The 27,173-nt window shown below is 32.3% G+C and overlaps 1 protein-coding gene across 12 annotated transcripts in view; it reads left to right on the plus strand.

The window, feature by feature from the left end:
- Agtpbp1 (ATP/GTP binding carboxypeptidase 1) overlaps window positions 1–27,173 on the plus strand; it is a 277,856-nt gene that overhangs the window by 58,496 nt on the left and 192,187 nt on the right. For 11 of the 12 annotated variants that reach the window (XR_011704081.1, XM_071600509.1, XM_071600505.1 and 8 more), the window contains 7 exons: window positions 1,278–1,402; window positions 6,821–6,888; window positions 9,443–9,506; window positions 9,908–10,054; window positions 13,354–13,485; window positions 15,296–15,389; window positions 26,425–26,462. Coding sequence is in view for 10 of the 12 variants with exons in the window: in XM_071600509.1 (XP_071456610.1) it covers window positions 1,278–1,402; window positions 6,821–6,888; window positions 9,443–9,506; window positions 9,908–10,054; window positions 13,354–13,485; window positions 15,296–15,389; window positions 26,425–26,462 (668 nt within the window). In the remaining 2 variants the exon portion in view is untranslated. Of the gene's footprint in view, window positions 1–1,277; window positions 1,403–6,820; window positions 6,889–9,442; window positions 9,507–9,907; window positions 10,055–13,353; window positions 13,486–15,295; window positions 15,390–23,908; window positions 23,926–26,424; window positions 26,463–27,173 lie in introns of those variants that run through there. The other variant, XM_071600508.1, reaches the window with a different exon arrangement.

Raw genomic sequence — 27,173 nt, forward strand, 5'->3', positions numbered from 1 at the left:
AAAACTAGTAGTTTGTAATGTGAACAAAATGAGAGGAAATGGAGAGAGCAAATACAGACATCTCTTTCAAGGAGTATCAGAAATGGAATAGCTAGCAGAAGCTCCTAGATCATATTTGTGTACTGATTGGTATAATCCAGTTGTAAGGGAGAGATAGATAATAATAATTGAAGGAGCAAATACTTTGAGAATTTGTTTTGAGAATTTGAAGAAGGCCTGGGTTTAAGTGTACAAAGCCAAAGACCTTTATAAGACCAAATGTTCACCCCCAGCTCTGACTTAATCTCTCACTGCTGTTCTTCTTTAAGTCTGCTCCAGCAACACAGGCCACCTCATTATTCATTGAATATGTCAGTCATGTTCCTAACTGGCTCTTAGTGTTTGTGATTTCTTCTTTGTCTTGGTATTGTCATGGCTGATGTTCTTACTTCTTTCAGCCTTTCCTTAAATATTACCTTCCAAGTAAGGTCTTCCCAGACTACTGTGTTCAAAATTGGACCTCTCCCCCTGTGCCTTTTGTTCCCCTAAAACATTTTTTTCTCCAGAACACTTTCTAACACCTGACATACTATGTAACTTAAAAATTTATTTATGTAACTTGTCTCTTTTTTAAAATAGTCTTTTCATTTTACATGGACATAATATCTTTATTTTGTTTTTTATGTGGTGCTGAGGATTGAACCCAGTGCCTCATATGTGGGAGGCAAGCACTCTTCCACTGAACCATAACCCCAGCCCTATAACTTGTCTTTTATTATTAGAAAGTTCACTCTATCAGAGGCAGAAATTTTTATTAGGTTGGCAACATTTAGAACAGGACATTGTGTACAAATGTTTGCATAATGAGTGGGAACAGAGAAGAAATAATATTAGATAGGTATAAGGATTTGGTGGTGAAAGATGAACATATTTTTATTTGATTTTATAATATTTATGAGACAGGATGAGAGTAAAGTGGGGTGGGTGGAGGGGATTCTGAGTTTTGAGAAGAGCAGAGAAAATCTAGTAATTTTGGCAAGTAGAAAGGTGAACTTTTATTGTATGATAAGATTCTTGGTCAGGTTGAATGCACATTTGTGATTTGTAGATTTCTGAAATAGAATGTTTCTCATTTAATTCAGAATTTTAACAATATTAAGATATGAGTAAGGAAATGTGACATGTAAATACTTAAAGTTTTTAGAACAGCTTTTTTAAAAAAAGAAACAAACACCAATCTGTATAATGTTGAAATTACGGTTGATGTAGATTATGCTTTAATGTAATATTCTTTTTAGCCTTACCAATAATTCTCGGATTGTGGGGCTCCTGGCTCAGCTGGAGAAAATCAATACTGAATCTACAGAATCAGATACTGCCAGATATGTTACATCAAAAATTCTTCATTTGGCTCAAAGTCAAGGTAAGATATAATTTTTTCTTTGTTTTAGGATGCCATTTTAATTCTTTGAAACTAGATGCTAAGAGTATTCAAATTTCTGATAAATGAATGTTTTTTAAAAAATGAACTTTCTCAGATTGATTCAGAGTAGCAAACTGAAGAACTTTGTAGGAAATTGACTTTCAACACAATGTTTCTAATAGTGATTACTATGGTACTTAGTGATGATTGTTGCTCTCTGCTCCCACTTTCAAATAAATAGCACCAACACTACTTGTAGAATGTTGACCCTAAAAGATGTTAAGTAGCATAGGGTGTTGGTTATTTGTGTAGTCCCCATTTTCAACTTCAAGCTCTGCCATTCAGTGACTAAGATTCTTGAGGAAGTTGTTGAATCTCTAGGACTTTGTTTCACCAACTCTGAAATAGAGATAGCAACTATCATGGGCTTGTCTTGAGACTTTTTTATGAGAAGCATCTAAAAAGAAATGTTCAGTAGGCATCACATTTATATTTTATGAGGCAAATATTACTAAATTAATATCAAAATCTTGACAGAATAAAAATATTGATATTGTGCTTAGAAATAGGAAAAATTTCAAATAAATACAGTAAATTAAGTGCATACATTTAAATAAGATTATCATTGTTAAGGAACATTATTTCAGTAATGTAAAATGACTTAATATTAGGAAACATCAGCACAATATTATTTGAATCAGTCAAATAAAATCCATCTAATTATTTATTTTATTTTATTTTAAAATTGATTTTTTAAAAATAAATGATATCGGAATGCATTACAATTCTTATTATACATATACAGCACAATTTTTCATATCTCTGTATATAAAGTATGTTGACACCAATTCGTGTCTTCATACATGTACTTTGGATAATGATGTCCATCACATTCCACTGTCCTTGCTAACCCCCTGCTCACTCTCTTCCCCTTCCATCCCTCTGTCCTATCTAGGGTTCGTCTATTCCTCCCATGCTCTCCCTCCCTACCCCGCTATGAATCAACTTCCTTATATCAGAGAAAACATTTGACGTTTGTTGTTTTTTGGATTGGCTAACTTCACTTAGCATTGTCTTCTCCAAAGCCATCCATTTACCTGCAAATGCCATGATTTTATTTTCTTTTATTGCTGAGTAATATTCCATTGTGTATGCCACATTTTTTTTTTTTTTTATCCATTCATCTACTGAAGTGCATTTAGGTTGGTTCCACAGTTTAGCTATTGTGAATTGTGCTGCTATAAACATTGATGGCTATGTCTCTGTAGTATGCTGGTCTTTCAGTATAGACCGAGGAGAGGGATAGCTGGGTCCAATGGTGGTTTCATTCCGAGTTTTCCAAGGAATCTCCATACTGCTTTCCATATTGGCTGCACCAATTTGCAGTCCCACCAGAATGTATGAATATACCTATTCCCACACATTTTCACCAACACTTATTGTTGTTTGTCTTCATAATAGCTGCCGTTCTGACTGGAGTGAGATGATATCTTAGAGTACTTTTGATTTGTATTTCTCTAATTGCTAGAGATGATAAACATTTTTTCATATATTTGTTGATTATATATCCTCCTCTGAGAAGTGTCTGTTCATTGGGTTATTTATTTATCTATTTTTTGTGCTTAGCTTTTTGATTTCCTTATATACCCTAGAGATTAGTGCTCTATCTGATGTGTGAGGGATAAAAATTTGCTCCCAAGATGTAGGCTCTCTATTCACCTCGCAGATTATTTCTTTTGCTGAGAAGAAACTTTTTAGTTTGAATGCATCCCATTTATTGATTCTTGGTTTTAATTCTTGTGCTATAGGAATCTTATCATTGTTAAGTTAAATGTACCAGTCTATGAATTAAGAGTGGTATTGAAATCTCCATCTATTATTGTTGAACTGTGTAATTATCTTTTTTGTTCTGATGGTTTTTATTTATTCATTTGAAGGCTGTGTTTTGAGGCATATATACACTTATGGTTGTTTATATTCCTGATGTTTTGCCTTTTTTATCATATGAAACATCCCTTTTTGTTTTAAGTAATATTTAGTCTGTTTTGTCTGATAGTATAGCCACTCCTGCTGTCTTAAGATTAATCTTTTTATATTGTATTTTTATCCATTTATTTTACTTTGAAATTGTGTTTTTGAATCTGTTTTTTTTGTTTGTTTGTTTTTTGGTGGTACTGAGTGGGGATTGAACCCACGGCCTTGTGCATGCTAGGCAAGCACTCTACCAACTAAGCTATAACCCTGAATCTGTTTTTTTTTTTTAATATTTATATTTTAGTTGTAGTTGGTACAATATCTTTATTTATTTTTATGTAGTATTGGGGATCGAACCCAGGGCCTCACCCATGCTAGGTGAGTGCTCTACCGCTGAGCCACAACCCCAGCCCCTGAATCTGTGTTTCTTGAAGATAACATATTGTATCTTGCTTTTTTTTTTTAGTCTAATCTGTTTAGTGCTTCCAATTTAATGTACTTTTTGATAAGATAGAATTTACATCTGACTTTTTAAATTTGTTTTCTAAATGTTTCATGTCTTTTACATCTGTCTTATCTTTTATGGCCTTCTTTTTTTGTGTGTGCTTTGTCAACTTTTGGCAATTTTAGTTTTCAGTGTTTCCTGTAGGGATTAAAATAGGCATCTTCTAACATTGTACTTTAGTGTATTTAATTCTAGGAAATTTACAACTTTCTTCCAATAAAACTCCATTTCTTTCTCATTTCTTTTTGCTATTATTGTTGTATGTGTTACATCTATACATGTTAGAAATCCAACAATACCATTGCTTACATAATCTTATGCTAAAAAGTTAGGAAAAAATTCTTCTGGCACTGTTTTAACTTTTATGTTGAAGTACAGAATGCAGTTTATAGGATTCATTTCTGCATGGGGGTTTGTGTGGGACATGGGACACATGGAATCCAAGCTAGGTATGGAGCAGACTGATATTGTGATTTCTGGATATATGAGTTGATGAACTTGAAGTTTGAATGAAGGTGACAGGGATTATATAATTGTTACAAAGAAAAGAGAAATTTGGCATGTTAGGAGGTTATAATCTGAAAGTGAGAGGTAACACACCAGTGGTGGAGCATTTTGAGATCCTGAGAATGGCCATTGAGAGGTTTGGTAAGTTGGAGCACAGGGATGGATTTTGTTGTTAAGAAACTATAGAACAACCAATAAAATAAAAATAAAAATAAAATAAAATACAAAAAAAAGAAACTATAGAATTAGGATTTGAATGTATAATTCCTTGTTAACATTGACATCTTCCAAGATCATAGTGGAGGAGTAGAGTAGAAAATGCTTAGAGTGAGACCTAGTTTTCATTTAGTGTGAAGCATAAGCAACAGTAATAACATAAGCAATATTAATACCAGAGTAAGAGACTTCATTGTGTTGTTTTTAAAGGAAGTGAGCACCACCCAGGGAAGGTGAACATGTAATGGCTTGTTTTTCATGGGCTCTCTATCCTCTGAATATTCTACATGATATTAGTATTTTAAAATAATTTAGCTTTATTAAATCAGTGGTCTTAATTTAAAATATTACAACAAGGATACATTGGCTCTTTGGAACTATTTCTTTCGGAAGTTAAACTTTTTTGTTAGAGGCAGCTGGACTGAGGAGCGGGTGAAGGATAGATAAGGTTGACAGAATAGTGTAGTTTTTTTAAAAGGAGAAATTTAGTTTGTTAACATTAATGAGCTTTACTTTTTTTTATAGGTGAGAAAATTTGTCAGTCTTTTACACATCAGCAATATGGCAGTAGAGAGCAAAAATGAACAGTGTTTTTAGATCTTATCACTTATGAGAATTTCTAATTTGAAAGATGAAAGGTTTCTATGAGTTCCACAAAGTTCACTTCCTGGACCTGAGATGATACATAAATATGACATTGAATTTCCAGCACATTTATTTTATGGGTAATTATTAGTAGGTACAATAACCTACTAATAACCTCTAGATAGTATGTTTCTCCCTCTTTTTAATAACTCCTAATTTAGAGTAATATAATTTTCAAATAGTTGTCTGACTTAAGAAGTTGAACAGGATTTGCTCTTGGCAAAAGTATGATGTCTAAGACTTATTAGCTTGAATTTGTCTCCCACAACTATGTTGTTATTTTCCTTTTATCTGAGCCTTGGTTCTCATTTTTCTGCTTTTAAACTCCCTAGACTACCGCCATGTGGAACATTGAATTTAGTCCTTTGAAGTTTATTGTGGAATATGTACTATTGAGAGTGGATTGCTTGTTTTCTATTTTAAAAAATGTGTGTGTGTGTGTGTGTGTGTGTGTGTGTGTGTATTTGCAGACAGTATCTTTATTTCATCCATTTTTGTATGGTGCTGAGAATCAAACCCAGCGCCTCGCACATGCTAGGAGAGCACTCTACCTCTGAGCCCCAGCCTCAGCCCCAGCCCCAAGTTTGTGTTCTATTTTTAAAATCTCAAAATATGAAGTGAATGGCAGTGGCCCATATATAAAAGAATTTCTGGCATTAGTATTCAGGTGTTAAAAATATTGGGGACTTGTTAAAAGAATGATTCCTGTGACTCTTTGGGAAGCACATTAAATTGTGTTCAGAAACATCTGAGTCACTTGGTCTATTCACTAATTTGTTCATTTATTTTGTACATAATTGTTCTTTTTCTCAAAGGAGAAATTTTTGGTCCATGAAAAGAGTAATTTGTCACCCCCAGGGAGTTAAAATGAGGCATATAAGTGATAATGTGGGTAAAATACATGGAATAGTAAATGTTAGTTCCTTTCTTAAATGTTGGCCTGTGATTTACTGTCCTTCTCTTGTTAATCAAAGGAGAATTGAGAAGATCTAGGAACTTGTAAATAATAGAAATATTTACACATTTCCCCCGCATCCCAGAGAAAGAAAGATGATTTGGGTGATTTCATCTCCAGATTCTTACAGGAGTTGTTCTTCCTTAATTTTGGTTATTTTTGTGTGATTCAAAATTTGAAACAGTATTAATACAATAAAAACATTTCAAAATGGTACTAGGTCTCTGAATTTCACTCATTTTGATTAATTATCTTCTAACTATCTTTTAATTCTATCCATAAAGAAAGAAATCTACCATTATAACTCTATGTTACCCCAGTTTGGCATCTGTATTATATTTCTGGCTTTTAAATTTTTCATGGATTGTTAAGGACACTCTTAGAAAGATCATGGTAGTAACTGAAAAGAAATGTAGGGGAGGTCTTTTTTTAACTGAAATCTTGAAGTCTCCAGTGAGCAGAATTAGCAACTTCAGAGAGAAGAACATGTAGGTGGCTCCAGTATAGAATGTTTACTAAACCAATGGAGGATTATTGATTCTATACTAGATATATTAATAAAACTTTATATACTTAATTACCCATTCATATTAAAAACTTATTTTCTACTTTTTAGAAAAAACAAGGAGAGAAATGACAGCCAAAGGTTCTACAGGAATGGAAGTTCTGCTGTCAACATTAGAGGTAAATCACTAATAGCCTTTAATTGTAAACTGAAGGTAAAAGGCTACACACACACACACACACACACACACACAAATACTAATCATAAATGTTTTTCTCTTAAGAGAGCTGGGGGATGTGGTGCAGTGATAGAGCACTTGTCTAGAATGCTTTCACGCCTCACCAAAGGAAACATTAGCTGGAAATGAATCTTTAGTTTAAAATAAATGATAAACATTGGAAAGTCTCCTTTATTCTATTATTCTATTGCTATACATTCATGATTTGTTTTACTCTTATTTATTGGTTGAGTAACTACTATGTTATATTTATGATACTTAAATTTCTATGCCAGCGTAAAATTTTTGGGTAAAATCAGAGAATGTATTCAGATCAGGATATTATATTTTATTCAGTGCAGTGTTAAGCACAAGAAATAAGTTTATGTTCTTCCATAGGAAATCTTAACCATATAAGAATATTGATTTTCCTTAAATTGATCTGCTAGTTTAGAGCAGTCTCATACAATTTTGTCCAAATGGGTTGGGGTCAAGAATAAGTAGAAATAGAGAGGCCATTCCTGGAAAGAAGAGAAGTGAGAAAGGACTATTCCTACCAAACAAATATCAAAAAATATTATAAAGTTTTAGTAACTAAAATAATTTAGAAATTCTATACGAGTACTAGGTAGTGTAACAGAACAGAAAATCCAAAAATAAATTTAAAATGCTCATGGGAATTTAGTACTATTTGATAAAGGCGGCATTTCAGATCATGGATGAATAGAGGGGTTGCTTAACAAACGAAGCCTGGGGCAAATTGATAGCCATCTGGGAAAGCATGATGTTGGATTCTTACTTCCACAAAGCAAAGATGTAGGCATTGAAAATAAAATCATATACTGGCGGAAGGAATGGGAGAAATTAAAAAATATTCTTATAACAAGGAAGTTTTCTAAGTATAAAAAGTGGGAGTCGTAAAAGAAAAGCTTGCTACATTAATTTAACTACATTAACAAGTGTATGAAAAAAACTCTATAGATAGTTGGAAAATACAGAAAAACTCTTTGAACTCATTTAATTTCTTCAACATAAGGAATTATAAATCAGTAAGGGAAAAAAGTTCATAACCAGTAGAAAATCATGTGAAGGTTATGATTGGATAGTTCTCAGAAAAAGAAAGATAAATGTCACTAGAGATTAAGCATCACTTTTAATAAAAGTAACCAGAGTACCATGTTTAAGCATTTTTATTTATTAGATTGGTTGTCTGGACTTTACAAAATAGTACTCTCCTTCTATATTGCTGATGAGAGTGTAAATTATTCCAAGGAGAGCAATTTGGTAATATCTTCGACTCAGAAATTCTAGAAATTTATTTCACATACAGAAATATATTTTCATCACGTATAAACATATTTGCTTAGTTATTTGCTATAATTTTTAAATAGTAAAATACTAAAAACACCTGAGTAATGCAAAAAAAAGAGTACATGTATAATGGCATAATTTGGCTTGAACATAACTTTATATGCAGAGTTACGAAAAATTGTGCTGTAAATGGGTAATAATGAGTGTAATGCATTCCACTATTGTATGTAAAAAATAAAAAAATAAAAATAAAGGCCAGGAAAAAAAATAAAAATACCTGAATATCCCATGGGTAGGTGACTGGTTACATAACAAATGGTATAACCATATAATGGAATTTATTGTCCAGCCTTTAAAAAGAATAATGAAGAAGCTCTATTTATTGATATGAAAATTGCCAAGGTTCCAAATAATATCTGTAGGGCAATATCATTTGGAAAAATAAATATGTCTGCACATGTGAATTTCTTTTATGAGCATATTATTTTAGGGAGAACTCATAAGAAATTGATAACATTTATCTCTTGAGACAGGAGCTAGGTGACTGAGTAGTCATCATATATATATATATATATATATATATATATATATATATATATATATTATAGTGCCTTTTTAATTTTAGTTCACTTTTTTCTCCTTCTCTCCTTCTTTTTTCCTCTTTTTTTTTTCCTCTTTCCCTCTTCCTCCTTTCCTTCACTGGGGCAGAACCCAGATCCTTTCAGTTTTGAGGCAAAAACTGTACCATTGAGCTATATCTTAGCAGTTTTTTTACTTTCATTATCTGGTAGATTTGTTTTGGTAGAAATATAGGAATTTAAATTACAAATTAATTCCTTTTGTAATAATGTTGATACTAAGAAAATGATAGCTATAAATATATTTGTAAAAGTTCTGAGAGGCAAAAAGAAAACTGAATAAGAGAATAGTGGAAACCTGAATATGTTTGTTCCTAGAGAAATTGAGAAGGCCATTATAAAATATAGATAGTTTCCAAGAGGTACAAAAAGTTTGAGTTTCACATATTTACTATGTTTAATATTATTTTTAGATGTTGATGGACCTTTATTTTATTCATCTATTTATATGCAGTGCTGAGAATCAAACCCAGTGCCTCACACATGCTAGGCAAGCGCTCTACCACTGAGCCACAACCCCCGCCCCTGTTACCATTTTTAATAAAGCAAATCAACTATCTATTTCAGAACACTAAAGATCTTCAAACTACGCTAAATATCTTGAGCATTCTTGTTGAGCTGGTTTCAGCTGGTAAGTTTTTGTTTCCTTGGTCTTATTTCTGTTTGTAAATAGTGATCTGCCATGTATCATGTGTACTTTGAATTTTTTATACTCATATAGAAGGTATTCTAAGTATTGGGACTGGAAACTGAAATATCATACTCCTTTGCTGTTTTGTTTGGATATATTCAAATATCCCTCAAATTACCCCTGCATCATAAGTTTAGAGTTTTAAACTTAGAATTTTGGTATTACTCGTGTTCACTCTTTGTGGGCTACTTTCTAATTAGATAAATGAGATAACACAAAATATGATTTTGATAGTATTTGCTTGATTTTAGGAATCAGCACTTTAATGTCTGCAATACTGACCAATTGTGATACATACTGGAGAAGATATGCTGTTAAATTTTTTTTTTTTTTTAATTTAGGTGGAGGTCGAAGAGCAAGTTTCTTAGTCACCAAAGGTGGTTCACAAATATTGTTACAATTACTTACAAATGCCAGCAAAGATTCTCCCCCACATGAGGAGTTAATGGTGCAGATTCATTCTGTTCTTGCAAAGATTGGACCAAAAGGTAAGGGTTTCCCTTGTATGATTACTCAATCTAGAACCATCTTTGTATCATCAATTCTTTTTTTTTACATTTATTTTTTTAGTTATAGGTGGACACAATATCTTTATTTTTTTTTATTTTTATGTGAGGCTGAGGATCGAACCCAGTGCCTCATGCATGCGAAGCGGGCACTCTCCCTCTGAGCCACAATCCCAGCCCCATATCATCAATTCTTTATACCTGAAGTTGCTTAGTTTTTTAAAAATCTGTTTTATTAGTGCATCATAGTTTTATGTAATTTTCAAGTTCATTTTGACATATTTATAAATGCATATGAAATAGTTTACCCCATTTCAGTCTCCTGACCTCCCTTACCCCCTGACCTCCCCTCCCTCTGCCATCCCCTTTCTCTTGATACTCATATAGAGGGTATTTTGACTCTATTGCTTTTCTTTCTATTAATTTATTTTAATTGGTACATTGTAGTTATACATAAAAATGGAAATTATTGTGATATATTCATATAGGCACATAGTATAATCAGATCAATTTTAAACTGCGGTTTCTCCCCTTTTCCATTCCTCCTCCCTCCATCTTGATTCCTTCCTCTACTCCATTCTTCCTTTTATTTTCATGAGATCTTCCCCTTTTAAAATTCCTTATTTCTCTCTAATTTCATGTTAGAGAAAACATTCAACCCTGGATTTTCTGAGTTTGTCTTATTTCATCTAACTTGATGTTCTCTAGTTCCATCCATTTACTAGCAAATGACATAATTTCATTCTTCTTTATGGCTGAGGATAATTCCAATGTGTGTATATACCACATTTTCTTTATCAGTCTATCTATTAAGGAACACCTAGGCTTTTTACAGTCAAACTAGTAATAGGCAAGAAATGAGGATCCAGAATTCATGGAGAATTCTATTGCATGTAGTAGAAAAAGAAAGACAAATACATCAGAATTATAAGTGTATCTTGGTGTGTTTGTGTGCCTACTTATGAATGTGTGTAAAGGATACACATACTGTGAGTATTGTTGAGGCTAGAAAGAGGGAGTATGGATGGGGATGTTTTGAGGAACAGAGAGGTAAACAATCAGTGCTTTTCATTCATGTCATAATTTTATTGCATTGTTAGAATTCTCAGGGAACTTAGAGACCAAAATAGACATGGAAAATTATGAGACCAATTATTACAATAGTAGGACATGTCAATTTAAAAAAATATAGATTGATAAAAATGGATATAGACAAAGAAGGAAATCAATTTAGGTTGGGTTAACAGAGGAAGGTGTTATTTGAATAAAGGCTAAATTTATAGTTGTATATCTGCACAAAGATTAAAATGACTCCCTTAACTCTTACAATTGTGCTTTAAGAGTTTTGGCATTGCTTTGTGTCTTGCATATGGGTATTAAATTTCAGGTGTCTGGTTAAAAATGCTTGTCCCTGGGTTCAAAACCCAGTACCTGCCCCCCCCCCCCAATTATGTGTATACATAGTTTATGCATTTATGTGTATTTCAAGTATATCTTTGTGTATTGTGCAAATGTTTAAATAGAACTTTAAGCATGTGTTGCTCTTAAAGAACTAGGTGACTTTAATTCCTATGTATATTTGGGACATTAGGACTCAAATATATGTTAAGTTTGTTAACAAATATGTTATTGGTATTTTTTTTTTAACCTGTATTTGAGTTTTAAGAACTCCCTTTTGGGATTTTTATGTGAAGTAAAAATGAAAAATAAAATAAGAAAACCATGTTTTATTGATGAATATTGTTGTTTCATGCATCATTTCTAATTATAACCAATTTATCTTTCTTATACTTTTTTGTGAAATTTAAGTTATGTTTTTTTTTTTTTTTTTTATACTGGGGTTTGAATTCAGGGGTTCTCAACCACTGAGCCATATCCCCAGCCCTATTTTGTATTTTATTTAGAGACAGGGTCTCACAGAGTAGCTTAGTGCCTTGCTTTTGCTGAGGCTGGCTTTGAACTCATGATCCTCCCGTCTCAACCTCCAGAGGTGCTGGGATTACAGGCATGTGCCATTGCACCTGGCTAAGTTAATGTCCCATTCAAGTTGAAGGTCATCCTTATTTTCTCCTACATATTTTAAGTTTGCATTTTTCTTTATTTGTCTTAGCTTTCTAATTTTATGTTATTTAGGGATTTGTACAGTCATTTCTTGAGTGATTTTCATTTTTTTATTTCTTGTAAAATGAGAGTAATATTCCTTTAACAACGTTTAATTCTTTTTGACTTAAAATTTCTGCTGCTCACAGCATATCTCTTTTTCTTGGACCTTCTTGCTTCTTTTGTTTAAATCTTAATATTATTAAATTCTTGTTTTAAAAATTTTTAAAATACTTTTTTAGTTGTTGATAGACGTTTATTTATTTATATATGGTGCTGAGAATTGAATCCAGTGCCTCACACATGCCAGGCGAGTGTGTAGTTACCGCTGAGCCACAGCTCCAGACCACGTGTTCTTTAAATTTTTAAAAATCTTTTTAATCTTTTGATGAAAATTCTAATTAAGAACAGTGCTTTCTAAACACAAAGTAATGATAGGAGTTAGAAATGTTAACTATCCTGATTTGGTCAGTATATAGTATATACTCGTATTTAAATATCATACTATAACCCATAAATATGTACAATTATGTGCTAATCAAAAATTTTAAAAATGTCAAAAGATAGAAATTTTAACCACCATGGTTTGATCATTACATATTGATGCATGTATTGAATTATTAGTGTGCCTCATAAATTTGTACCACTAAAAATAATAATAAAAAAGAACTTCTCTTTGTTTTTTATGTTGAGTTATATCCCTTAGACATTGATTTGATAGTATTATTTACATAAGTATTCATTTTTCCCCTAATTTATATTCTTTCATAAGTAGGAAAAGGATACTGTCCATATTAAATTAGTAATATTGGTAATGGACATTTAGATTCTCTATACTTCCTCTTAACTATGTGATGGTATTCTGATAAACTTGTTGAATCAGACCGACTTGCTTGTGTAGAGGGTCAGTTAGATTCTTTTTTTGACAACCTAAGTGTTGGGCTATTCCAGCCTCTGTCCTTTTGCCGTATCTTTTGCTTGCCCCTCACATTCTTTTAAGCATGCTTCAAAAGTATTTTAAAAATCATAGAGTATTTAAAAAATCATACAAGAAATGATTATAACTTTATAGGTCAACTTCATATTTGGTGATATGAATTCATAATTTAAATTAAAAATGTCATTGCTTTATGACTTCATTTTATTCAAAAGTAAATGTGAATAACTTTTTTTTTAAACAGATAAAAAATTTGGAGTGAAAGCTAGAATTAATGGGGCTCTGAATATAACTCTGAGTTTGGTCAAACAGAATTTGCAGAATCATCGCTTGGTTCTACCTTGTCTTCAGCTTTTACGAGTGTATTCTGCCAATTGTGAGTATTTCAGAGTGACTTTTAGTTAACTCAAGTGTTGTGAAGTTATACAAAATGAAAATCTTAAACTGCCTTAACTCTGCAGACCTCTCAAATTCATGGGAAAGAGAAGATTTAATATCTTTTCTTGTTTTTAGCTCTTTTAAGTTTAATTCAACAGAAGTATTTTGGGTTAAGAAGGCAAGTTGACAAATCTTGAGAATTCTCACTTACCCCCTTAATTTGTAAAGGACTAGAGAGGGTGGTGAATAGGTTGCTGTGGGAAAAGTTGTGGAAAAATATGAGGGTATTGCAGCTTGAAAAACCATATATCTCTTGGGATTTTCACAGATGAGAAGAAAGCTGAAAGGAAAGTTGGGATCACTTATCTTTAGTAGTAGGGAAGTGTCAGAACTGAAAAACCACAGTACTGGAGCCTCTGAAAAATATATTGAGGAGAGAGATCGACTCAGATAAAATGTTTCCCTAAGTACACATGCTCACTTAGGTATACATGCATTTCCTTTTTATTCTCTGACTGTGAAATTGGAGTGTTTAGTGAAAGAACCTAAAATTTGAATTGTAGGGTATGTATTATTGCAGAATATCTTTGCAAAATAATGAGGATGTGTGTGTGTGTGTGTGTGTACACGTGTACATAAACTCATATAAACATGTTAAGTGTGAGTATGTGTATATATCTATGCTTTGACAATATGGTGTGCTTAAAGGAAAATAGCTTTGAACACTTAAGTAATGAACACCTGTGTAATTAAAAAGAACATAAGGAAGTGAATGAATTAGTTATCTAACTAGAGAAGTTAAGAGCAGAGAAATAATATTGAGAGTAGAGGAATGAGATAGTAAAAAAAAATAAAAGACATACATTAGAAAATAGAAAAATATTGATTTAAAAATGAAAATTGAATTAGATTAAAAACAAAATGGCTAAATCACCAAATATAATCAAGAAAATAGAAAGCACAGCCATAAAATTAGAAAGGATAACGAAGTAACAAACTAAGAGGAAATTAATATCATTTTACAAAATATTAAGAGGTACATTTTTGGTGGTGTTTTATTGAATTAGCCACTGACTAGCATAGTTTACTTAAATTTTAAAAAATATATGTATTCAGAATTGAAAATTTTGAGCAGGGTGATGTAACCCAAATAGTTCACAATTTATTAGAATGTAATTAAGTAGCTATTTGTTTATGGTTTCTCTCGTTCTATGTCACTATGCTTTGTCAAGGCAGAGACTGTTTACTATTGTCTCTCAATCCCCATGTTGACCAAATTGATTGAAGAAACAAATGGAGCAACTGGAGTTTTTTTTTTTTTTTTCCCTTTTGGGTACTGAGGATTGAACTCAGGTGCACTTATCCACTAAGCTACATCCCCAACCCTATTTTGTTTTTTATTTAGAAACAGGGTGTCACTGAGTTGCTTAGCACTTTACTTTTGCTGAGGCTGGCTTTGAACTTGAGATCCTCCTGCCTCAGTCTTGTGAGCTGCTGGGATTACACGCGTGTGCTACTGCATCCAGCTGGAGTCTTTTTTTATAATATATATATTTTGGGGGGCTGTAATTTGTTTCAGAATTGCCTTGCAACTTCCCATAAAACAAAAGAGAAAAAAAAAAAAAGAAAAAAGAACATCTTCTCTTAAGCATTTTTATTAAGGTGTGGACTTAAACTAACTCAAGAGTGACTTGAGTTCACATTTATTAAACACTTTGTATATATTTTTGGCTGTGTATCAGTAAGTGTACATATTTTCAGTTACTGAAGTTTTTAAATCATTTTGTATCTTTTTCTCTCCCTTTCAGCTGTGAATTCAGTATCTTTAGGGAAAAATGGAGTTGTGGAACTGATGTTCAAAATCATCGGACCATTTAGTAAGAAGAATTCAGGTCTTATGAAGTGAGTAAATGTTTTGAATGTAAACAGAGTTATATCCTTTGTTATTCTGGGCCTCATTATTTTGAAGTGTACAATGAACAGGTTGAATTAAGTTATAATGTTTATAGAAATTTAGACTTTGAACAGTCTTAGTTTCTATAAGATGAAATAAGATAATTTATAGAATATTCATTCATTCAGAAACATTTATTGAGTGCCTACTATATTCCTCACCCAATTTTGCAATCTTTTAGTGACTAGTTCCTTAATTCTCATGATAATCTGAATATTTCTTAAATTTATATATTTCTATTTCTCTTTTGTGTCTTTTTTGTGATATGTATCTTAGGATATATTTTATTTATGTGTTGTGTATATTTTTATTCACTTATCCTTTTAACCTCAGAAAATGAAAGCAATTTGCAATTATTTGTTTATATTTAGTATTTTCCTAAGCCTAGAGGTCATTCTTTAAAAACTTTTTTATTATGTAATTTTTCAAACATACATAATAGAGTTTTTACTATTAGACTAATTAAATTAATTACATTAATTACTTATAGTGTTCAGCAGTTATAAACATTGTACCATTTTTGTTTTGTTTGTTTCTTCTCCATACTTTTTGTTTGTTTTTCCTGGGGTACTTTTAAGCAAATTCTAGATATTTTCTCTGGGATGATTTTCTCTGAATATTATTGTTTTTCTCTTAAATACTTAAGTGTATAATTCTAAAAGAAGACTTAAAAATGGCTATTAATACTCTAATGACATTCAACGAAATTATTAAATCCTTCATTTAATCTGAAATCTAGCCTGTGTTCTTTAGTTATCTCAAAATTGCCCTTCCACAATTGGTTTGTTGGAATCAGAATCCAAACAAGATATACACATTATTACTTTTTGTATTTAGGAAGTTTCCAAGTTTATTCGAAAGTAGAGATAATAGTATAATAGTATAATGAACTCTGCATGCACCTGTCACCCAATTTCCACAGCAATTAATATCCTGCCATTTGTATTTCTGTTTTACTTTTTCTGCTTGTATTTTTTCCTGGAATATTTTAAAATAAATATCCACCATTACATTTCATCTGTAAATTCTTTAGTATGATCATTATCAGATATAGACATTTTTTGTGTCTCACCAAAATGTCATTTGTGTACCTACCAAAATTAATAATACTTTCTTTGTATCATCTCATATTTTCTGATTATCAAAGGAATGCCCTTTTTACAGTTGGCTTGTTCAAATCAAGGTCCAGACGAGGTCTCTGTTTGATTGACATGTCTCATAAACTTTTAAAATCAATAAAATTCCCCCCATTTTTTTGATTCTATTTGTTGAAGGACTTGTGTGATATTTCTTTAGAATGTTCCACATTCTGGATTAGGGTGACTATGCTGGGGTCATTTAACAAACAGGTATGTTCCTTGAATTTTCTGTATACTGGCAGAGCTAGTAACTTGATCGTATTTACTTTGGTTTTAATCAAAATATTTCAGAAGTGGTGCAGGGTACCTTGTTTTGTGTAATGTAAGGTGATTAGTTGGGGCAATCCATTCATTGGAATGTTCCCATATACTTGTCACTTAATAATTTTTTACTTATGCATTACCTGGATCTGTTATTTTATTAGGGGTTATAAAACATTGATTTTCTAATTTTCTCATTTTTCCTATATTTATTAACTGCAAATCTCTTATAAAGGAGAGCTTGTTCACATGAACTATTTGGTTAAATTTTATTCTAAAACAGAGGGTTCAGGACATTTCTAGTTTTTTTTTTTTTAAAAAAAAACATTTTTTTTTAATAAAGCTCAGCATATTTTAAAATATCTTGGATCCTTCTTTGCTCATAATAAATATTTTTTGGTGGGGTGACTCAACATTACTTAGGCAAAGATTATACATAGTCCTGGAATATGTGATGAAATGTAACAAGATGAAATGTTTGTATCACAGTAAAAACCAATTTAGGATCAATGTAGTGTAGTAGTGACTTAAGAGTGGGCTCTGAGGGCAGGCAGACCTGGATTTTCATATAGCTCTCTCACTGGCTCCATGATATGATGTAAGTTACTTAACCTATGTGTCCCCCTTTCTAGTCTGTGGAGTGGTAATAATATTAGTGCCTTTATTGTAAGGTGATTAGGATTTAATGAGATGATTCTGATAACTAGCAGTAGTGCTTATGTTAATGTAATATATTTTAAGTACGCAATGTAGTAATGTGGCTGAGAATGAGTCCTAGCTAATACTAAATATACATGTATTTGTATGTATGTTTGTGTGTGTGTATATATAGGAGCTACTGGGGGTTGAACCCAGGGCTTCATACATGCTAGTCAAGCATTCTGCCTACCATTGAGCTATATCTTCAGCCCTGTTTTTAATTCACATATATTCCTTAATCTGTAAATAATTTCATTTTAAAAAATAAAAACGAATTTTGACTTTTTCTTCTAAAAGAATAAACAATTTAGTGACCAAATATCTCCATCTTGATCTCTTTGTCATTTTTAGTAATTTGAGGGTCTCTTCCCTAATTAACTTAGAAAACTCAGTAATTTAGAGCTTTCTATAGTGATTCTTCCTCTGTTTAAACAGTACCCCATGCTAAAAGAAGATTTGAGAGATTTATGTTGGAAGGATGATGTTTTCCTTTAGGATTTCTTTATTTCTAATTTTAGGGTTCAGATTTAAAGCTGTTAATCCAAAATGATGCTGTTAAGGAAGTTATTTTTTTTTTTTTTTACACCCTTGTGTTTTTTTTTTTTTTTTTTTGTTGGTTGTTCAAAACATTACATAGTTCTTGATATATCATCTTTCACACTTTGCTTCAAGTGGGTTATGAACTCCCATTTTTAGCCCATATACAGATTGCAGAATCACAAAGTTATTGTAACTCTGTCTTTTTTTTTTTTAGTTTCTCCATGTTGATGGCCATTGTAAGGATTGATCCTCAAAGAAAAGTAGATTAACTTTAGTAACTGGATTTAAGCTTTTCTTCCTCCACTGCTCTTAAATAAATAAACCATAGACTATACTCTTCAAGTTATGTTTGGTTGTGTTGTTCTTTCCCAAAAAGACTGGGAAAATTTATGAGGAAGTATAAATTGTTGAAACTGAGAAACTTTTATCAATTTAACATAATATATACTACATTTCAACAAATTAATATTTTAAAATTCTTTGATAACGTTTATAAATTCATGCTGGCTTATAAATGTCAGAATTGCAGAAACTTTTTTGTACTGAAGTTTAATATATTTAAAATATTTTTTGGGGGTAAAAATTTAAAGATGAGTTTTCACCAGGCTTCATAAGTTTTTTTTTTTTTTTTTAATCTAATGGAATAGTTGAATAAACTTGATGGGCTCTAGAGTCAGAAAAAACAGTTTATATTTCAACTTGCCAGTGTGAGGAATAAACATCAAAAATTACCATGTTATAAGAATGTTTTAGGATTAAAAGCTATGAGAAATACTATTATTTGACTCAAGCATGTTGTAAACAACTGCCAGCCAACAGGAAGACTTTCTGAAAGTACTGTAATATTTTCATAGTTTTGAATAAAGAATTAGCTGTAGGTGGGAAAATCCTATGGGTTTACTGTAAGCAATTACATACAGCATAATGTTTTAGTTTCCTAGGGCTATTATATCAGAGTATCACAAACTTGGTGGCTTAAAACCACAGAAATTTGTTGCCTAACCGTTTTAGAGGCAGTAGTTCAAAAGAAAATTCTCAGAAGGGTCATGCTCCTTCTGAAACCTATAGGGGAGAATCTTTACTAACTTCTTTCTTGCTTTTCTTTTCTTTTTGTATTTGTTGTACTGGAGATTGAACCTGGGGGTTCTCTACTACTGAGCTACACATCTCAGCCCTTTTTACTTTATTTCGAGACAGGGGCTGTCTCAGTTGCCCAGTTCTCAAACTTGAGAACTCAGCCTCCCCAGTAGCTGGGATCACAGGTGTGTGCCACCCCTCCCTGCTCTTCAATGGTTTGCATTGATCTTTTGCATTTCTAGTAGGCAGTTGTAGCATTTCACTTTTTGCCATCATCATTACATGCTGATGTTCTCCCCTTATGAATGTCTTCTCATTGTCTTCTCTCTTATTAGGACAGCATTAATGTTGTTTTAAAGGCCCACCTCCTCCAGTATGGCTTCATCTTAACTAATTCTATCTTCAGTGATGGTGTTTTCAAATAAGTTCCACCTATAGTAGTGACTAATTATTAGTTAATTGTAAATATTTAATGGTAGGTATTATTTCTGATCTTTCACTATGTTCTGTGTTAGCTATGTTTCTTCTACATAGTTCCCTAAAATGTCTTTCTCTTACTTTAGGTTGATTGGGATAGTCTGTGTTGTAAAACTGTTTGTAAAAAGACCGCTTATATTGAATGGCAAGAGATAAACAGTGATATCTGTTACTTACTGTAGAGAACACATGTGTAATTCAGTGAGCGTGAAGACTTTATAAATAGGATTAATCAGCAGATAGTTTAGTGCTTTGTGGAGTAAATGTTTTCTCTTTTTTACCTTTTATTTTAATAAAACGAATTTATAACATATATTAATTAAAGTGCCATAGGAAGAGAGATTTACTTAATTCACATATTATATCTGATTGTTGGAAATACCTTTCTTACGTATAATAAATTGTATATATTCATAGTATACAGTTGATAAGAATTGTCATATTTGGGGTTGACTAAGTCTTTAGGCTCAACAGGCAGTGCTGAGGGCCCTTGATACTTTAGGGGTCCATGAAGATGTTTTAATTTCTTTGAAGTCATAAGAAAAAAAGTGGACTTTTATACAGAAAATGATTTAATCTGTTATTACTAACACATCTTTATATCAACACAGTTTTAAAATATAAATTTTAAATATATATATATATAATGGTGGAAGGGCCCATGAAAGCAAAGAAGTGACTAGAGCCCATAAAAATCATGATGTTGTCTCAAATATAACTAATCCCTTGAAGCTATTACCACAGTTGAAGATGTTCAACATAATGATTATCCATTGCTCCCTAAAGCTTTACTGTTCCTCTCAGTAATTGCTCTCATGCTCCTTCCTCTTGGCCTGGATTTAACCAGAGGATGTTTTCTGTCACTAAAGATTAATTTGCATGTTCAGGGATTTTGTATACTTGATTTTTTTGGGGGGAGGATTGGCTTCTTTAATGTATCACAATTGTATTTACGTTTATATTGTTATATAACATTTATTCCTTTAAATCATTGTGTAGTATTCATAGTTGTATGGATATATCATAATTTCTTTATGTATTTGCCTCTTGATAGACTTTTGAGTTATTCAGATTTTTGACTTAACAGCCATGAATGTTTATTCACAAAACTTTGTATGGCCTTTAAAAATTTTTTTTTTCTTTTGGGTAAATCCTTAGGTGTAAGAGTGTCTGGATCAAATGGTAGCAGGATAAACTGTTTTTCCTCAGTTGACCTGTTAAATTTTTTCTCTAGTTATTTGAACACATGGTGTGCAGTGATAGTAAGTATTTTGATATTTTTGCACATTTATGTTAGTTCTAGGTCAGTTTCATTTGGTTTATTTTTCTTCGTCATGGGTTTTAATTCCCTTCTTTTTGCAAGCCTTATCATTTTGATAGGGGGCCAGGCATTGTGAATTTCACCTTTCTGGGTGCTGAGTGTTTTCACATTTTTGTAAATAGTCTTCAGGTTTGTTCTTGGATGGAGTTAAGTTTCACAGGAAGAGTTTGATCTTTTACTAGGTGGGGAGTGAGTAATATTGAGTCTAGGACTGGTTTTTCTTCCCTAGTGAGGCAAACTCTTGAGTCTTATATCACATATCCCACAAATTATGAGAGCTTCCAGTCTGGTTATGGGAACAGGTACTGTTCCAGCCCTGTGTGAATATTAGACACTGTTCTTCAGTCTTTTGGGATGGCCTTTTCCCCAGCTTTGTGGTTAATTCACACACATATACTGATCTTGTTGCTTTTCTAATATTCAAACAGAAACCTCTGAAAAATCTCTGGACTTCTCTTTCTGTTCAAGTTTCTTTTCCCCTATGATCTGCCCTGTGCACTGATTTAGTCTTCTAAGCTATGACTTTCGAATGTGGTGAGCTGGGGCAATTGTAGGACCTACCTCTTGTTTTAATCCCGTATGGATTTCTGTCCTTCATTGCTTGATGCTTGATATATTTTAAATAGTTCTTTTATTCTGTCCTTTTTAAAAAAGTCACATCTCAGATGAGAGGGTAGATTTGGCTCCTGTTATTCCATTTTATCTGAAAGTAAAAGTTCAAGCTGTTTTTTAAAAAATATTTTTTAGTTATACATGGATGCAGTATCTTTATTCTGTTTATTTACTTTTATGTGGTGCTGAGGATCCAACCCAGTGCCTCACAGATGGGGGGCAAGTGCTTTACTGCTGAGCCACACCCTGTCTTCTTTTTTTTTAATGATAATTATCAACACATATTAATCATATAAATTAATGGGTTTCATGGTAGTATTTCTACATGTGCATATATTATGTGTTAATCATGTCCATCCACTCTTCCCTGTGGCCCCTTCACAGTTTCTAATAATTCCCCTATCTTTTTTTAATTTTCAGGTTGTCTCTATCTCTCATTGTTTCTACATATGAGAGAAAACATACAATACTTGTCTATGTTTGACTCATTTTGCTAAATATATTGTCCTGTGGTTCCATCCATTTTTCTGGGAATGATAGGATTTCATTCTTCTTCATGAGTTAGTAATACTCCATCGTGTATACATACCCATATTTTCTTTATCCATTCATCTGTTGATAGGCAAGGCATCTTGGCTTTATATCTCACCTGTTGTGAGGAGTGTTGCAAGAAACATGGGTATGGAGGTATCTCTTTTTGTATGCTGACCTTATTTCCTTTAGATGTAATATCCAGGAGTGTTATAGCTGAATCATATAGTGGGGTTTTTTTTGGTTGTTTTTTGTTTTTTATGAACCTCTGTACTGTTTTACTTGGTGGCCATACTAGTTTGATTCTCACCAACAGTGTGTAAGATTTTATTTTTTTCCTATATCCTTGCTAGTTTTTTTTTTTCTTTTGGTAATAGCCACTCTAATTGGAATGAGATGGGATCTTATTGTACTTTTGATTTACATTTTTCCTGATGGCTAATGATATTGAACATTTTTTCATATATTTATTGGCCATTTATATTTCTTCTTTGAGAAGCGTCCAGATTGCCATTTTTTTTATTAGATTGCTTGTTTTTTTTTTTTGTTGGTCACTTTTTGTGTATTAAAATATATTTTGGATATTAATTCTGTGTCAGAAAAATAGCTGTCAGATTTTCTCCCAGTCTGTAGGTGTCTTTTCACTGTGTTGACTGTTTCCTTAGCTATGTAGAAGCTTTTTAACTTGATGGAATCCCATTCGCCTTCTCTTTTTATCTTGTGCTTTTGGAATTGTATTCAGGAAATTATTGCCTGTGCTAGGATCTTGAATTGTTTTTTTCTAGTAGAGTTTTAAGTCCCACATTAAGGTCTTTGATCTACTTTGAGTTGATTTTTGTACAAGGTGAGAGATATGGATCATTTTTCAGCTACATGGAGATATCCAGTTTTGCAGCGCTATTTATGAAGCTGTCTTTTCTTCAGTAGTCTGTTTTTGGCACCTTTCTGAAGAATCAGTTAGCTAAAGAAGTGTGGATTAATTTCTGGGCATTCTGTTTTGTTCCTTTGGCCTGTGGATCTGATTTTATGCCAGTTTTGTTATTATGGCTCTGAAGTATGCCTTGAAATCAGTTTGTCACCCTTCACTATGATGTTGGAGAGTGGGGTATTGAAGTCCCTGTTACTGTATTGAGTGGGGCCTTTCTCTTTCTTTATTTCTAGTAGTATTTGTTTTATAATATTGGGCTCTTAAACATTTAGTACATATAGATTTTAGTTTTTATATCTCAATCATCACATTTATAGATTTTTTTTCCTGTGTGGTCTGTCCTGTGATTATAAAGTTCTGATATATGAAAAAAATTTCTTATCACACTTGTCACATTTGTAGGGCTTCTCAGCTATGTGGTTTTTCTGATGCATTTGGTTCTGTTCTCTCAGAAAAATTCCCTACACACAAAGCACTTGGAGGTCATTTTCCTATTTGGTATCATGATTTGGAGGGATAATTTCCTTGCAACCACTATAGTTAGAGGATTCATAATATCTTATTTGGCCATTTTGGCAATCTATTTCATTCTTCCTCTAATGGACAAGTTTAAGGTCCAAACAAGAAACTTTGCTGCTTATCAGTCGATAGAAGGTTTCTTCAAGGATAATGTTCTTCATTCAGTGTTATTATTGTTTATAAAGTGACACTTACTTTCACATAATTTCCATAACTTTAATATAGAACTTTTTTTTAGATCCTGATTGTCAACATTTCAGAGGGCTACCAACGAGGAAGCCTTTGTGCTTTTAAGTCCCTGGAATCTTCTTCTTGCAGAGTAATCTTATACTTCTCACTTCTACAAAAAGGACTGCACACTGTATCCCCAGTCTTTGAAGGTGAGATGGCAGTGATTGGTTGTGAACCTGCACAGCTTCCCCTTGAGTCAGAATGTCATTCTGTCTTCTACACAACTGACAGGAAGCCTTTCTAGCAAGCATGCTCTTTGTTTGGCTCCAGGTATGGCAAGGTATGCCTCTGGGAATTCCCTAGAGGTAGCATGCCAGTCTTCTTTTGATTCTGAAGAAGCAGTTCTCTTGTCTTCCAGATTGATGTGTCTCTTGGATTTGCAGGTTACAGTAACAGGAGTCAAAATCCACAAATAATTCCAGAAGAGGCAGAGGCAGGGTCCAGAGTGGCTGCAGAGCTGCAGAAACCTTAGAACTGTGAGTGAAGCCCTAGCCCTTGTTGTGGTCAAGCAATGGAGGTGTCCAGTGGCAGCAGCCTTCTATGCTGGGTGATGAGTCTTCCTCATCACCTGAATAGGTAGCCACTGCCAAGACAGAAGGTACTCCCTCAGTGCCCTGGCTTGCCCTAGTAGGACCATAGCCTAGCCAACCATGATCATCACTGCCCTGTGTATGGGCCTTGGGCCCTTACCGTGGCCCCCAGGAGACTGTGTGAATCTGGGAAGCTGCCTGAAGGACCACAGGAGAGATGGGTTGGAGGTGTGTGGAGTCCAGCCTTGTTCACTTTGTGGGTCAGGTTGCCTTCTTAAAGGGAGGCCTTTCTGATTTTGTAATTCCTTTCTCAATAAATACCTTATATGATTCAATTTCCATACCATTAAGTTTTTATTTGGCTCTAGGCATGTCATATTTTAATTTTTTTATTTTCCGTGTTCATTGTCAATTCTGTAGACCAGAACTGTTTGAAGAATTAAAGTACCTACAATGCTATCTGGCATTTTTCAGGTTTTACTGAATGTCGTTTTCTTTTCCATTTTAGTTTTTACAAAGAACAGGTTCATTTCGAAGATCTGTTTAGTTCTATATTTAATTTTGACCCATTTTAACATCCTTATTCTGATAGTTTTAAACACTCTTTTGTGCATTTTATTGCACAACTATGAAAATATGACAGCTCATTACTGATGATTTGTTCAATGCAATGAAAATTCAACACATAATTTCATAATGTTCATTTACTTTTAACTCACCATTACCAACATTTCACATTGTTTTGAGAAAATTATAGGTATGAATTTATGATATTTTTAAAAATTTTTACTTTGTTTTTACTCTATGAATATTATTATAAATAGAGGTTCACGTTTGCTTTATTTGTGTCAAACTAAAGTGTAACTATTAAGAACTTCGTCTTACTGGTCTTTTGCTGAGTATTTACTTGGTCATGGATGATTGTTTCAGCTGTTACTGTGAACCAATGTCCATCTTAAATCTTCTGATTCATTAGCTCTTTACCTTTTCCTGCATTTGGTCATGCTGCCTCTATTTTATCACTAATGTGTGCAACTTTTACTTTATTGCCTCGTTTTTGGTTTTAATCTCCTGAGTAGTTTTTTCATAGGTGCATATTTTATTACATTATGTAGATTGTAAAATTACCTGTTGAAGAGATGAGCTTGTTTTTAAATTTTATACCCATGAAGAACTTGGTACTGTGGGTGTCTAGTAGGCATTCAACAAATGCTTAATTGTGAGTGAAATGCTTAGTTAAGTTTGATAGCATACATATTTTTAATATAAATTAACTGTAGTTGTTGATTTCTCACTTAAAGGTTCTATAGTTTATAGCCTTGCATTTTTAAAATTATTGAAATTGTCATTTTTTCAGTAATTTATTTTTAAAAAACAACTTGAATTACAGGTTTTCCACAGTGATATGTATTTTTATAGCTGATTAATGGCAGCTGATTTCACTGTGAGTATTTATGTTCAAAAATATAATATATGTATATTCAATTTTTAGGACTATTCCTTTGTCTTCTCTGTGGATATAAGAATTTTTGAGATAATAGTTACTTTCTTTGGTGCCTCATGGCTGACAGACATTAAGAGCTCATTCTTCTTTTCCAAACTTCTGAGTTCCAAAATGTTTTACACTTGTTGTATTACTTAAATATGAGGATGATAGCTTGATAGAACTGAAACACTTTAATGTCAGAAAGTTAATAAATTATCTATAGAATTTTGCAGTTATGAAATTAATCTGTTGAAACTTGTTTTTCTTTTAGTACCTTTACAAGCCAGGGCCAATGATTCTTGATAGTATGGTTTCTTTGTGAATTTTCTCAGGGTCAGTGATACATATCATTCATGTAACTTCTGACATAAAGACTTAGACAATGTTAATTTTCTTCTTTTTCTTTCTTAAAAATTTTTGGTACTTTTACTATTTCAGTCTTCTTCATATCTAATTTGAAGCGGAAGGGAAAATGAATATGGAGAAACACCATATGTAATTGATGCTCTTAACAAGAATAAGTTTGGAATAGATTAATAGAATTACTTATCTGAGAAGATTGTATGAATTTACTATTGTAGATTAATTTTACTAGTTTTGTTGTTGTTTGTGTTTTCTTGTTGTGTTGACAGGGTTGCTTTAGACACTCTTGCTGCATTGCTAAAATCAAGTAAGTTTTTAAATACTAGAAATACTAGATACTATTTTCCTGAGCATTCTATTTACTATGTTAAAGAAACTGGAAATGTAGATTTAGTTTAGTTTTAAAGCTGATTTTTAATATTCTATTGTTGAAATTGATTTCATCTTCTAGTGCAGTTGATATATATTACTAATGCTATATGTTTTTTGAATTTGTTCAGTACATTTGAATAATTTATTTAAGCACATTTATTTCCTATTTCTAAGGTATTTATATAAACATGAAGCTGTATTAATAAAGTAAAATAAATAAATATCATGTATCATTTATTGAAAGAGTAAAACTAACATGATATTGAGAATTTTTATTATGAGAAATATAACTTTTACTATGAGTTGTACTCTTTATATAGCACATGATTTTAACCTAGAGCCTTTTAATAGAAATTTTATTTCTTGCACAAATTCAAATTGATATTTAAAAAGTGGCTGTTAATGTAGATGTATAGTCTAAAAAATTTATTTAGAAAATAAATTACTTAATATCTTAACAATTAAGGCATTAGAGTAGAATGTGTCTTATGATGCTTTTGGAGAATAATCATTTTTCCCCCCTCTACATTTTTTTTCAGTATCTATTTTAAATTTCATATTCAGGGCTGGGGATATAGCCTGGTGGTAGAGCAATTTCCTGGCATGTACAAGACCCTGGGTTCAATCCCCAGTTCACTGCCCCCAC

Source organism: Marmota flaviventris, chromosome 13 (genome assembly GCF_047511675.1).
Source record: "Marmota flaviventris isolate mMarFla1 chromosome 13, mMarFla1.hap1, whole genome shotgun sequence".
Classification (NCBI taxonomy): Eukaryota; Metazoa; Chordata; class Mammalia; order Rodentia; family Sciuridae; genus Marmota; species Marmota flaviventris.